The 15,138-nt window shown below is 39.0% G+C and overlaps 1 protein-coding gene across 1 annotated transcript in view; it reads left to right on the plus strand.

Annotated features, from left to right (window-relative positions):
- STAG1 (STAG1 cohesin complex component) overlaps positions 1–15,138 on the plus strand; it is a 163,170-nt gene that overhangs the window by 36,401 nt on the left and 111,631 nt on the right. Inside the window, exon 4 of the mRNA XM_068421035.1 lies at positions 2,502–2,666. Within this exon, the coding sequence (XP_068277136.1) occupies positions 2,502–2,666 (165 nt within the window). The remainder of the gene's footprint in view (positions 1–2,501; positions 2,667–15,138) is intronic.

Below are 15,138 nucleotides of genomic sequence, written 5' to 3' on the forward strand. Positions count from 1 at the left end.
CATTGCAGCAGATGCCTGGATTATGGAAATCATTGCAAGGATTTATTAATACATTTAGATATAATATTGCTAACCAGAGTGGAGTGGAAGTCTGGTGGACACCCTTCCTCTAGCGGTTCTCCACCTGAAGATAATGTTAATCCCTGCCTAACTCAGGAAGTTCTAGCTTTGGATTTTCTTCAGTTTCTCAGTGGAGGATCCTTTGCTTGTTTTGTCTCTTGAGGCAGGATTCAACACAGATCCTGCATCTGGATTTAGCTACCCCAGCTTGGATGCAGAATGGCTTTTGTTAAATGAAAGACTTGGTTTCTCCGCTGTGAGAGATGTTCTCATTGTCAAAAGAAAATCTATACCAGGGAGTAGGTGCAGTACCATATCTGGTGTTAATTCAGGTCCAGGATATTGAGATGTTTACTTGGGCTTGAAGAATCTGGCTTTGTTCAATAATTCTGTCAAAAGTACATCTGTCTGTTATTTCTGTGCCTCTTCTGAGAGCTCACTGGTGTTCTCGCCCTTCTAATTCAAACTATGAGTCTTGGTCAAAGCACCCCCTTTCCGCAGGGTACCTGACAAAAGTGGAGTTTAAACTGAGCATTTACATGTCTCGTGATTACTCGTTTTGAGCGTGTGCACGCTGGTCCACAGTACTCATGCCAGCGTAGGTGGCTTTTCTCCTTGCTTTCCAGTAACAAGGTGTCTTTGGTTGTGTGCATTTCACGTCCATCTCCTACTTGCTTTCCCTTCATCCTTGCAGTATATAATGTCTCCCTTTGAATTACATGTTGAGAAAAACAGAGTATAGAGGGGGCTTGCACTGGCTTCTGTGGAGGGCATCAGCCTCCTTTCATTTAGCAGTACTTGTAGCTAGTTGAAGTGCTTATGACTTACTGTCACCTAGATTGAATAAGCACATGGATTATGTATCTCAAAAGAGTCAATTTACTTCTACTTTGCCATTTTATTAAATAGTGGTCCTGTGTCTCTTCGGAGCTCTGTAGAGCTCAAACATTTCACATATTGATAGATATCTTGCTGATAAAGGCAGCTTTGCACATGTTTAAAAATTCATTGAAGGAGAGCGCATATTCTTTTGATCATAAGTGCAGATGTTATCCAAAAAACTTTTCACAGACATTGTACCATTATTTTAAGCTTTCCAGGTTGCATTTGTATGCAAGTCTTTCACTGAATATTTGCGAGAGGCGGTTGCAGTTGCACTCTACCTTGCCCTTTTCTTTAGCGCTCTGGCCCCACCAGGAGTGATCCCTTTTAAAGTAAGGGGAAAGCTAGACTGCAGGTCTGCTTCTACCAGCTCTCTTCCAGAAATTAGATCACTTTCCTCTGCAGGAAAATTCTTAATGTGTCTGGAATTGGAAGATACAACCAAAAATGTTGACTTCGTGTTCTTTACTAAAAGCTTTAACAGAAACTGGCTGACAGTATACTCAAGTAAATGGTGCCGTGAGGATATTGTCCTAAATGTAATCTTTGAGTTGCTTGCATATTGTTTTCTTTAACATAATTCCTCAAAATATCTTCATTGTTCTGTGGAAAATGGCAGCTTTTGCTTTTGTCTGCCTCACAGTAGGGAGAAAGACTAGAATACGGAATAAGATCATAGCAGGAATCTTACGTTGTTTTCCCCAGAAACTTTTTTTTTTCGTTGCATAAGGTGACTTAAATTCAGAGCAAACTGTTCACTAGGTGTATTCTTACAAGTGGGATCTATACCACCTGGTTATAAGCTTGAAGGCTCTAGAGAAAATTTACATTAAATAATTTAGATTCACAGGGAAAATGTTTTAACTCATAAAATTTTTAAGTAAGGGGCTATTATGATGATCTACTAGACCTGGCTGTATAAATTCAGTGATTTAATTTGAGTTGAGTTGAAGAGCTGACTCTTTATGCACACAGTTTCTTATAAAACTTGTATAAAACCAAAAATACAGAAAATGAATGTTAACATGATGAGTGTATTTTTAATAACTTGCTGTCTTCCAAAGATCATTAGTTATTCTAAAAGTTAATTTTGTGTGCCAACATAGAACACTTTTGCTGTCCTGTCTGTAATTTGCCACCATTTATCTAGTTTTAGTCACGTTGTTGATTATGTGTTTGTGTTGAATAAGGCTAATGTGGATGTTGACATAAACTGGTACTCCAGCGTTGGAAATTCACCACTACTTACCTTGACATGACAGTGGCTTTTATGTTGTTCCTCAACAGCTACTAATAAATAAAAATATATGTACCTGACTGGATAAAGCCCTGAGCAACTGGGTTGAATTTCACAGCTGACCCTGCTTTGAGCAGGTCGTCAGGCTGGAGACCTCCCGAGATCCCTTCCAACCTGGCTTATTCTGTGATACTTGTGTGTATATACAGGTGTGAGCGTAGAAATGTGTGTGTAATATTTTATATATAATTTATAAAGATACATTGAGTGATTTCAGGTATAGCTATAATAAACTTTCCTTCTGCTGGTTTTCTTTGCCCAGTCTGCCACTAAGAAACCGCGAAAGTCTCCAGCAGACAAGGGTCGTTCTGAATCTGGAGCTAGAGGAGCAAGTCGTGGAAGAGCTAATGGACACCCTCAGCAGAACGGAGAAGGGGACCCTGTCACTTTGTTTGAGGTGGTTAAGCTGGGGAAGAGTGCTATGCAGGTAAAATAACTAATTGTGTTACCTCTTCACAACTCAGTGTAACCTGACTGTAGAAGTTCAGTCTAAGCTACGCTTTTGTAAACCATCGTGTTTTTTCATAACCTGCATGGTCCAATAGACTGTCTGTGTATGATAAAGTGAGGGACAGAATGTACTGTGATCGAGTTGAGGACTGTCATGTATCCTTCTGAAAGACAAGAGACAGATCAGAAAGTCACGTATTTCAAATTCTCCACTGTTTTGTTCATTACTTCCAAATCGAAAATACATGTTGGTATTAAGCAGTCCACTAAAGAATATCTCGTAGTAAGTTTTATATGAGGAAAAAGTGTATAATATTAATAATGGATCCAAGGCTTTTTTTGTTTACTTGATTTTTAAAAAATACCTGCTGACACAAGCACTTCTGAGTACTTTGCACTGCAGCTCGCATTCTTCTTGCTGTCCCCACCAGAGCAGGAGATGAAGGATAAGCTAGTAGCCTAGACTACCTCTGTGTCTGAGGGACAAAGATAGACACATTCCGAAGGCGAATTTTTCGTTGTAAAATAAATATCTAAGATAGTTGTAGTGAATCGCCTCTGGAAGTGTTTCTTGCCCCTTTATGTTTTGATGAATTTCCAGAGGTCTTAGAGGATTTATTGAGCCAGATGAGTCCCACCTCAAGAACCTCTATAGATGATTGGTTTTGACTGGTATGCTTTTAGTAAGCTACTGTGCTTCAGCTATTGTTTTTGACACTCAAAGGAGAAACAATGGGCCCAAAACACCGTTCATCCCATGCAGTGCAAAGCCAACAGTTGTTCCTACCAAAGGATTGTTTAAGCAAACCTACTTTGCATTTGAACAAAACAGGACTCATGCAATATCAGTTAGTTTGTTTCCACTTTGTGGTGCTAACTAATGTGAGAAAATTACAAATTAGGAAAATTAGGGGCCACGTCCCATTTTCAATATTACTTTTAGTGTAGCTAAAAGCTAAGTGTAATTAACCCCCAAATGAATCCAGTCTTCCAAATGAGTGAAAGCTGTTGAAAATTTTCTCTCAGTTCCAAATCTGTGTAAGGTCTGAGATGTAATTTTAAAGAAGTCATAACCAGGAAGAAAATGAGAGGTTTTATTCTTCATAGTTGCTGTATTTACAGTTATTCAGGATTGACCCTTCTTTTCTAGTAGGTGAAGACAGAACAAATTTACTCCTAACAAAGCTACAGATTCCTTGTGCCTCTTCTTCCTACATGTTTTAAGTTAGGGCTTCCAACTTTGCTTGGTTTTCAACACTTCTTCAAATTTCTTTTTTGGCAGGATTTGAGGAAACATCTGGAGTCTATTTTCTGGTTTTACTGTGGTACAGAACATACAATATGCTTTATGTAGTATGTTTGTCTTAGAGTTATTGATATTTGCAGGAGGCAAATGAAGAGGAATGGGTGATTGCTTTGATCTTTGGTGACTGTGTGTGTGTGGAATTGACTTTGATACATTTCACCTATGTCAAAAGTGATGCCATCAGAAGTCTTCTGCAAATGAAATGCTAGAAATAAATTGTCTGCATGTTTGTATTAAGAAACCTTTGGAATTCAAATACAAAGGAATTGCTTGGAGAAATTTGGTATTTGTATATGCATATATAGTTGGGTGTGTGTCTGTACATTTGTGTATATATACATGTGCATGCACATGCTTAAAAGGTGCCCAGCCTACATATTTGGGGAAGAAGCAGACAGCACATTTTAAGCAGTGGAGAAATGATAAGCAAATCGTAAAGGAATAGGCAAGTTTATTTGAAGGCCTTGGATGCAAACAGCCATCAATGACTTGAGCTGTATTTAGGAGCAGCAATCCTAATTGCGAGAGTATGTGTTACCTGTGCACCTTTGAAAATTTTACTATTGGTAAAAATATTCCCGAATCTTCCTAAAAAAAGAAAGAAAGAAACCCTATAGTGAGAAAGAGTATGCAATTAAAATGTGATTTAATATTTTTTAACTTGCACTTCTGGACAATAACCCCATGTGAAACCAAGGTTCTATAAACCAAACTTATTAGCGTCTTTATACTTCTCTTTTTCCATAATAGCTTCGGGATTTTGATGTAACAACTGGGAATGCTTGGCATTTTTGGTTTTCATAGTTTCGATGCAGGGTTTTTGTGGCCAATTTTAGCAATTTTGTCAGTATTGCCAATTTTCAGACAAGTGCCATATACTTGCATTTGTCAGAACCTAGTATTTCTCAATATTTAGTTCTTTCCCTGTAATATGAATCTACATTTTTCTGTAGCACTCTTAAGTTTGCTTCCAGCAATGAAAACCCAGAAAAATTCAATTAATGTATTCTGAGATTACATGGGTATTTTTCTTCATGTGCTTTCATTTCTGATCTATCTGCTCCTGCTGTTTGCTCTCAGGATTTATTTTAGTTGTTAGTTTTTTCTGGCTTTGTGTTGCCAGCTCATGGAAGTCTGTAGCTGAATTCAATTCTCACTTCTTTGATGTTTGTCCTCTATTTTGGTTCTCATAGCAGGATTCATTTACTACTTCTCTTCAGGCTTATTGCTGTTGGTTCTTCCAGGGAAACAAAGTTAGGTTAATATTTTGTATTTCAAGTGTATGCAACTTCAGAGCTGCTCTTTGCATATGAATCTTTGCCTCTATTATGAAATGCTAGTTGTGTCGGTGTTAAGTCTCATTTGAACTCTACAAATCAATTTGATACCCACATTAACTTGGTATCGGATTGTTGTCACTGTTTTTTAATTTGCTCTCTAACCTTTTGTACAGTCAGTTGCTTCAGAAGTTTTTCTGTTGGCAGCTCTCTGGGTATGAAGTGTGATATGACCTGCTGTTCGTGTTTTCTGTGGGTACATTTTGTTAGTCCATTAAGACTGTTCCTAGAGCTTTTTTAGGCTCTGCGGTTTTTGTCTTAGGCAAACATGATACTCTTCTGGTTTTTGTCATTTGTCTCATTTCATTTTTTTTTCCTTGAATGTTTTTATGGATACAGCTCTATCCATTATATTTCCCCACTCTAAACCTCTGTAGGCAGATCGGACTATATCCCCATTTCTCATGTGCTGAACTGCCCGAGTTTACACTGAAGGGAATGAAGGGCGTGGGTGAACCTCCGCTCCTCCAGCTGAGCCCCCAGTGCAGAGGCTGGCTTGTAGCTTACATCTTCGTAGGCAGCTCTGCATTGGTCTCTGACCCTGGCATTAAGCTGGCGGTGAAGTAAAGGGTGTGTGATGATCTCACATTTCATTTAGGCCTCAGTCTGAAAATTTCTCCTAAGTAAATTATGCCCAATTAGCTGTAATGAAGTTTGTACTTCTGTGTTGGTCAAACCAAGCATAGAAGTGTCCTGCTTTCTTGTGTGCAAAGAGGATTTGTGCGTCCCCCAGAACATCGGAGAGAGTCATCAGTAATCGTAAGAGGTGTTCAATACCAAAACGTGAACAGATCCATGCCTCGTTTACTCTGTAATGTTATGTACGTTAGCAGTTACCCTTAATTGACGTTAGCAGTTCGCCACAGATTAGATGCTGAGTTTGAAAAAAAATATTTGACCCCTTTGCTTATGCTCAGCTACTAAAAGTAACCTTGGTGTCAGTTAGACATGGTTCAGTGTAAATATGGCTCCAAAACAAGCATTTTAGGATATGTACTCAAAGAGAGCTTTCTAGTATGTTGAAATGGAATTTTTCATTGTGCCACCCGTTCTTCTTTGTCTCTCCAGAAATCAAGGATGTATGTGGTTCCTCACTGTTCTGGTCTGCACGCCTTGGCACGCGTGGATTTGAGTCTTTGAGGTTCCCTCCCTGTTTGAGTAAAGCTGTATTTGTAGCACTGTCATGAGAATACGTTTTCTTTGTTTCTTAAGTTTTGGTTCCTCAGATTTTTGTCATCTTTGCACCTGCTGGGCTCATGTTGGCAAGCTGTGGCTCTTCTTCACAGTACTACATTGGGTAAAAAGTTTGTGTATCAGAGCAGGAACATCATGAGACTTTTTTTTTTGCCTTCAGTTGCCTATCTGAAGGGATTAAAAATAATTCATTACTATTAATTTAAAATATTTCTGAAATGTTAATATTTTCAATATTATACTGATTTTCAGTGTTTATCCACCTATCTGTTGCAGACTGAGGTTCAAAATTAGTACATGCAAAAATGAAGGGTATGTGTCCCTTGTAATTACGTCCTTGAGCTGTTGGACATAATATGAAAGAGGTAAATGGAACACACTGACCGCTTTCAGCAGTGGTCTTTTTTTGTTCTTTATGCCCTGGCATCTCACTGGTGTGGCTGCCAGTTTCTTTTATCATAATGTATCAGGTTTGGATCAACCTGATCGTTTAGTGATCAGTATCTGTATCTGAAATGCTTTTCTGATGGAAACTCCTAGTACCTCCAGTATCTTTTTCTGTCACTTTGAGATTTGATGATCTGTACAAGAATGCAAGATAGTTCTTCCAAAGACCCGATATGTCTTTATGCGTCTTGTTAATATGGTATATCCTGTATAGTTTCAGTAATGTTTGTATTTTCATAGCATTTAGGGCAGAAACAGACCATTATGGTCTGTATACTACCTCCCTGCATAACTTAGACCATGGAATTGCACCTATTCTTGTATTATGCCAACAGCTTCTTTTACAACCCTGATTTTTCTGTAGTAATAGTAATAGTTTCAGTTAATTAGAAGTTAGGGTGGGGCAACCTTAGCAACTGTAGAGGTAGAGCCAAAGTTTTGAACGTCATCTTTTCCCCTCAGTTCTTGCTGCAGTAGCTGCTCCCCTGTCCTTGCGGTCACAGGTACCTTGGCCATTGCAACGGGGAGCTGGGCTGGTGAATGTGGAGCAGGAGGTGGCACTGGCCTTGGAGAAGGCATCTGATGCCCCCACAGAGAGCGAGGCTGCTCCTTGGGGTGGCTTCTCCCAGGGAAGGAAGTTGGTGTAGAGCAAGTCCCAGTGACTGCACTGCTTTATCAGCTGGTTCTGATGCATTCTGCGTGAATTAAGCTTTGCTTTGCTTGCTTATCTGAACTGCCTGGGATTTTATCTCTCAGTTATTTTAATCACGTAATCATTATGCAGTATGGATAATCCTGATGTTCCTTAGTCTTTCCAGTGATTCTGGTTAGAAAAAGATGTTATGTACTTGCTTTAGTCTTGCATAAACTGAGGCTGCTGTTGGACAGATTGGTCCCACCTTCTCCCACACCTACAGCTGATGTTTTTTACACCTTTCTTGTGTGTTTTGTAGTCACACCAAGAAATAGATTTAATTAGAACCTGATGCTTTGGTGGGTTTTTTTTAGCTGGATCAGCTCCCTAATTCAGCTCATCTCTGGCAGCAGCTCAGACTTATTCTTGATGGGAATGACTGTGTAACCATCACCATATCTACCTTATTTAGGAGGAATTGTATTTTACATCTATGCTTTTACATAGATACTTGAGCTTACAAACATCAGAGCAGCTGTAACTGGATCGTACCAAAAGTCCAGTATCTTGTCTCTGACAATGGCAGTTAAGGAAGAGAATAAGGTGGCAAAAAAGTATTTTGGGAATTCTCCCTACCTCTGCCTCTTTGCAGCTCACGGTGAATGTGGTGTCTGTGTTTTCAGCAGCCTTAGTGGCTTTCTCTTCCCTGAGTTTGTCTCTTCTTCCTACTAGAAGTCCTCTTTGCTGGACAGTGTCTCTGCGTCTGCCTCAGCTATTTCTGGGAGTGAAGGTCTTTGAAGATTAACAACATACAGACATACCCTATTAAGTGTTATCCATGTTTTTTGTGTTAAAGGCATGTTTTAGTTTAATTGTCCTTTGTTGTATTTGAACAATGCTGTATTCTCCGACTTGAAGGATGGGTAATAACTTTGGGTTTCCCCAAAATGTCTCAGAAACTCCTTAGTAAGGAGTTGAAGAACGCATTCTCTCAAGTCTACAGGGTAAAATAACTGCAACTATTATTGTCACTTCAACTCGTGTTAGTTTTCATATTGCTAGGTGGATTTCTTCTGCAGCCTAAGCTTGCTTTGCTTTTGGTTGTACGCTACTGAACTAAGAGAAAAATAAAATCAAAACTAGGTGCATGTTTTCATGCTTGTTATACCGGGAGCAATTTAGCCACCAGATGAAGCCTTAATTAATTTTAGAAGGGTAGCCCTTAATACCAAATGAATTTTTCTGCAGTCATCACACAAGACTTCTCTTCCCTTGTGATGTAATAAGATGTAGGGTGATGATTTTGCTGTGAACACCCACGCCAGCAGTGCAGTATATGAAAATATTTATACTTAAAAATACCCATTATACTTAAGGCTGGAGAAGTCTTTTGCTCTCTGGAATGTCATCATTTTTTGAAGTATCTGGGCTGATCTGTGAACTCTACAAATTGTGATAGCAAAGCAACTTGGATCCTGGTTTTTATAAATTGATGGGTCTCTTATTGGAATAACTGATTTTGTTTCTGCACTCCTCTAGGGACTTTTTACTCTCATGTTCAAGGTATATGAGTAGTTTTGATGCTTTGTAGCATCTCAGAACAGTTCATACCCAGTACCATTTTTCCAGTACCTGCTAGGCACAAAAGTTTAATGCCAGTTAAATTGTGCCATTCTGATACTCTCATAAGAGAACTAAATATTTTTATCTTTCAGTAGTGTTTTTTTTCTCCCAAATGGTTCCATATAGTGTGTTACACTGATTTCCCCACATAATCATATTTAATGCCCATTCTACTGCACAGAAATATGTATTTATATGAAATGCCAAACATAGATATCTCTGTATGGAGAGTATGAATCCCTTAGTTTTACTGGGAATAAATACTTCTAGGATTGTATTCCTTCCCTCTCTGTGCTTCAGGAAAAAAAAGAGTTATATGGGTAGACACCACATGAAGCAGATTTTCCCATCTTTGCTTATGATGAAAAAACAAGATACAGGTACTGTTACATTAAAGTAAGATTTTTTTTAAAAGAATCATTTGGGCTTTTCAGAAAGTGCTTGCTAAGTGTTAGAAAAGCGTGAACTCTTTCGTAATTTAAAATGACCGTCTTTAGAGAAAAAAGAATAAATTGCAGCTTCTCAATCTACACTTCTTTTAATTAACCTTACATTAGGATTTTCAGTGGGTGTGTATTAGACTTACTGCCTGCAATTTGGGATGCAACCAAACAGTCATCTTGAAGCCTAATGCACAACCTTAAATTGCACATCCTTTCACATGTTAGGAACTACCTTCTCCCCAGTAACTGTCTGTGTAATTACTTCAGTCTTCACAAAATTTGACCTTAAAAGACTTTCTTTTTTAAAAAACCTCCACGGATTCACTTAAAAAAATTTTTACGCAGATGATTAGAAGTCTTTCACTACTCCCTTTCTTTCCTCGTGTTCTTATTCTCAGTGTGCTCTAAGTTCTTCTCACTGTCTGTTAAAGCATATTTTCTAGCTTTTATCTTCTCTTCAGGCTGCTCTTTAAACAGAAAATGGAAATCTTTAATTTCACTGTGCCCTCTTTTTTTTGTTTTAATAAGCTTTGAATTTCATTTGAGTAACTTGTGTTTTTTTGGCAGAAGATGTTCGTATAAGCTTTGATTTGGGTTTTTTTTCCTACCTTTAATATAAACATGCTGCACACCCATTCTAGAGTAATTTTTTGTTGTGTCGTATTCACTGTAAATGAAGCATCTCCATTATCAGTTGTATGAAATGGCAAATTATTTAAATGTTCTTTATACTCGATTTGCCTTGGTTTATAGTTGACTCAGATCTTACACTGGGACATGCACTTGGTATATAGTATCATTTGTTTTCACTTTGTGTTAGTAGCACTGCTGCCAGGTTGTTACTTAATTTAAATTGTGAAATAGCTTTTTTTGAAATCAACTTTCATTAATATTTAGTGGGACTGTGCTAATTTACATGAGCTGGCAAGTTATCATCTGCAGTTAGTCCCTCTGGTTCCTCCAGCACTTAATGCTCCTAAATGTAGTAATGTTCTTGCGCTGGAGGAATGTGAAATGGATTCAGAGCTGTAAAGCCTCCAGGAGGTAATAAGATAACTAGCTTCGTTATTTCATTCATTGCATCAGACTTTTGCTTTTCCTGGCAATCGGAGCTGCTGTTTCTCTTCAATACTACAAAATGTTCCTATTTATCTTTTAGCAGAGTTTGAGATGTGAAGGTCAATATATCTGCAGTCTCCGTGATTGATTTTAAGTTGTTTACTCAGACTATGGATCTGTTCTGCTACTTGCTTGACTTCCTTTAAGCTTCTTATTTCTGTAGGGTTGCCTATTTGGCATATTCTTCAAGTTATGCTGCATGGTAGTTCTTAAAACAGAGTCACCAGAGAGTTAATTTCTGTGAAATTCTCTTGAAAGCTGTTACGGGCTTTTGAAAATCTCTGTATTGACTACATCATCTGCCATTTGCAGAAGAACCTTGATTTTTCACTCAGTTCTCAGAAGAATAGAAGCATTTTCAGATTAAAAAAAATACGTTTAAGAGTGTGTGTGTGTATATATATGTATAGCTGTTTTCTGACAGCAGGGAGTGAAGGGGGTTCTTGAGGTTTTATCTGTGTAACTGAGCAGATAATTTTTCACTTTGCTTAAAATTTAGTTCCAATACTCCTTGCCTCACTCCAATCTGGTAACAAAGATGAGAAGCTAAAGAGTTTTATGTGCAGTTTCTCATTTGTTGTGCTTCAGAACCTTGTTGTCAGGGCAGCCCTGTCCTTGTGCACATGCATTGAATTTAGTGAGTCCCAAAAGCACGGATTTCCTGCACCTGGGCAGAGCGCTGCAGCACATGTACTGTAGATCTTGTGCTTCCCAGGAAAGCTGAATGTGTCATGTATTTCATGACAGGGAGGGGGTCAGGGCAGGATATCTCTGGGCAAGATGTGACCAAATGTGGGTTGTTGCCCTGAGTTTGCTCTTTGCTTGTGTCTGAGAAGCTCTTGGATCAAAATAGGGTGACTGGCTGGAGGCTGCTAACAAGAGAAAATCATCCTGGAGTGTTTGCTGTAACCTGTGGACTGTTGGTTAGAAATCCTTGTTTTTATAGGAGTCCTTCTCTCTAAGCATTTTTATGCAAAATAATTCCTTTTCTGGCAACAATTGCTTGTGCACCGTTTGCTACACAGTTGTTTGATTTCTTTTTCACTCATATTCAGCCTTTTTCCTGGTATTTGGATTACTGCTGGTTTTTCTTGGTTCAGTTGATACTTGTCTCTATTTTAGGTCTGATGTGTGCCATTTTTATTTTTTCATCCTAATGTTTTCAGATTTTATAGCTCTTTTCTGTCACATCAAAAGTCAACAGTTTGATTAAGTTCCAACTGTTGTAGCATATGTAGTCTGGCTTCATTATCTCCTGTTGCTTTAAACTGTAATCTCTCAAAAAATTTACCAACACGCATACCAAATGTGTATGAGGGGTTGAATGATGTAGATCTGTGGGTGTTATTTTGATACACTGACAATACTCCTCTCATTTTTAGGGGTTAGTGAATACAATTTGTGTGACTCTCTACTGATGCCAGCAGGTCAGGTGCCTGTACGTGACTTGTCACCCTAAGCTCCTCAGCCAGTCAGTGGAGATCTAATTAGTGCAATCACGAGCATTCTTAAGCAGGAGCCATCTCATCTCACCGTGCATGCCTGCCCTAGACAGCTGAATTATGCTGACAGCTCCACTGAGTATTGACTCTGTGTGTGTATGCACGTGTGCGCACACATACGCGCCACGGCGAGTGTAAAGGGAGTGACTAGCTCGTGTGCCTACATGGGCTGTGCATGTAAAGTTAGGTCAGATGAATCCTACCCAAACATTTGAAATTTTAGTTAAAGCTTTGTCAGTCCTCAGGTCCAGACCACACAGGAGCCAGTCTTTGCCTGCAGTCCCTGCTCAGAACCTTCACTCTGATTTTGCTGCTTGCTTTATCTGCTGCTGCCACTAAAGACTTTGCACTGCATCAAGTCTGGTCTGTGAGTCTTGAGATCAGCTGCTTGTCTTTATTTTTCTGTGAATTGCGTTATGGTTCTGGGTTGAAAATACAAGTACTGTGCTAGATAGGACAGAGTGGGCCCTTAGTGCCCAAGGACACAGCATGTGCCACACAATTCCTTTTGTATGAAGAGACAAAAAAATATGAGGAGGGAGATGAGCTGCAGTGATGCTACAGTTTTGAGGCAGTGCTGCAAAAATCAATGCAATAATTGTTTAAAAGAGGCAGAAACAAAACTGAGCGATATTCTTCCAAGTCTTTGCCCTCCACTCCCCGTTTTTTTTTAGTCCAGATGGGTTCACTGTCAGGAACAGTTGCAATAGTGTAGCTGAAGGGGCAGTACACTGTAGCAAGAAATGGGAGTAAGACTGATTGTGGAAAGGAATCTCTCAGGTCAGCCTTGCTTCTGCAGGGAATGTTTTGTGTGAAACTAGGCTGTGGGCAGTGCACAGATAGTGGTGAACTATTTGTTAACACTCAGGAAAAGCACGAGATTTCTCAGGCTCAAAGAAGAATGTAGTAGACTTCAGAAACTGTTCAGAGATGTGTGACAAGAGTGAGCAAAGATAAAGATATGGAAGTATTTCTGTGCAAGCCACACGGCACAGAGTAGGATTCTTCTGCCTGAAAAGAGGTGACCAGATGGAAGCGTGGAAAATACAAATAGGGCGTTGAGGTTTGTTTTCTTTTCTTCCATTAGAATTAGGTGGCATCAAATAGATCTAGCAATTGGCAAGTTTAAAACAAAACAACTATTCTTCTTTTTGCAGTGAATAATTAACCTTTGAGACACAATGCTGGAAGGTGATGTATGTATAAAACCTTCTGGTTCAGACAGACATGTTCATGGGAGAAGAAATATGCTAGGGTCTTAAGGGTCTGGGAGAGTAACTCGGAAGTATCAGTAAGTTCTTGCCCTATGCTTCAACTTTTCCCTATGTGTATGAGCCCTGTTGGGCAGGTGAGCCTGTGCTCTGACCCAGCACAGCTGCGATTTTCTTCAGTGAAAAAAAAATAGCTGCTGGCCATTGCATGTTGTTCCAATATCTATGCTAGTGTAGCTGTTCAGGCAAATGTTTTAAGTTGGTAGTACACCAGCAGGCTGGTCATTAAGCTTTGTCAATATTTGGTTTAGTAAATAATTTTTACATTTGGCTATATTTGGTTTTATGTGCCCTGGAGAATTCTGCTGATCGATTGAAATGATTGATACTTACAGGAGCAGGTGTAAATTCATGATGAAATATTCTAGATAACTGGTTTTGTGCTGCTGCTTCATGTTTCCTCAGCTTGTGTGAAGATTAATTTGAGGCCAAAACTTTCTTTTTAATTCCTTCTAAGTAGCAGATGGACCTCTTTGTAAGATTGCTTCTCCTACTGTGCATCCATGTGTGTGTGCATTGGTAGATAAAACCTCTAAAAACTTAGTTTCCTGGCAAATTCAATGTTTAGAGTCATGCTGGTTGTTGAATAACATGATGATACTGATAGTCTCATCGTGTCTTGGGTTAAGAACGAGTACAGTGAACTGTGTTAAACGTGGAGTGTTTTGGCTCAGTTCACACAGAGTTGTGTATGTCTCTAAGTACATCCACAACTATTTTCTTGCTGCTTCCCTTTTCTTGTACACTTGCTAAGGTCCAACTGGCAATCGGGGAAGTTTGCACTCGGATAAGCTAGAAACTGCAGAGGGATTTTTCAAGATCTCATCCTTACATCTACCAGTTTAGAAAGAGGCAAATTTTTTTTAAGAGGTTGAATTGTTTGGATTTTGTCTTTCCCATTCATTCCTTTTCATCATGGTTGGAAGCTGGTTGCATGGGGGTGATGTGTGTGTGTGTTTAGGATTTTTTTAAATTAATTTTATAGAAATTCCTTGTAAACCTGAACTCCAAACCAAAATAACCTATTTGCAAGGCGTGCTCTGATAGCATAATCAAGCTTTGCTTAATGAATGCTACCACGTGTATGGAACAGTGAAGATTTTTTTTCCTAATAAAATAAGCCAAACATAGTATTTGGTTACATTAAATATACACAATTCCTTACCTTCAGTGTTTATGTAACTGAGGAACTTGGAATGCTGTATTTAGTGACATGAAAGGAAGCCATACTTGTCTTCCTTAAGCATGAAGCAGTCTGAGGAAGGACCTCACACAACCCTCTTGCTTTTCCAGAACAGTTTTTAAGCATTTCACTAGTTATTTTGTTTGCTTTGTCCTCACTGCTTCATTTTGCCTACATCTGGAGTTTTAAAAATGGTGGGTCTGCACAGCTCTGGTAGGGTTCTGTCGTCAGAGCTGTAGCGTAAGGTGTGGGAAGCAGCTATAGGCTTTGCTGTTGTGTGTCTCTGCGTTCCTTTCAGCTGCTGTGTGTCTGCCATTAACTCTTCCTGATGCTGTGATTGCATTTTCATGTTGACTGTCAAAATTCAGTTAGTGCCCTTTCTCATCGAGT

Source organism: Nyctibius grandis, chromosome 32, assembly GCF_013368605.1.
Source record: "Nyctibius grandis isolate bNycGra1 chromosome 32, bNycGra1.pri, whole genome shotgun sequence".
Lineage (NCBI taxonomy): Eukaryota > Metazoa > Chordata > Aves > Nyctibiiformes > Nyctibiidae > Nyctibius > Nyctibius grandis.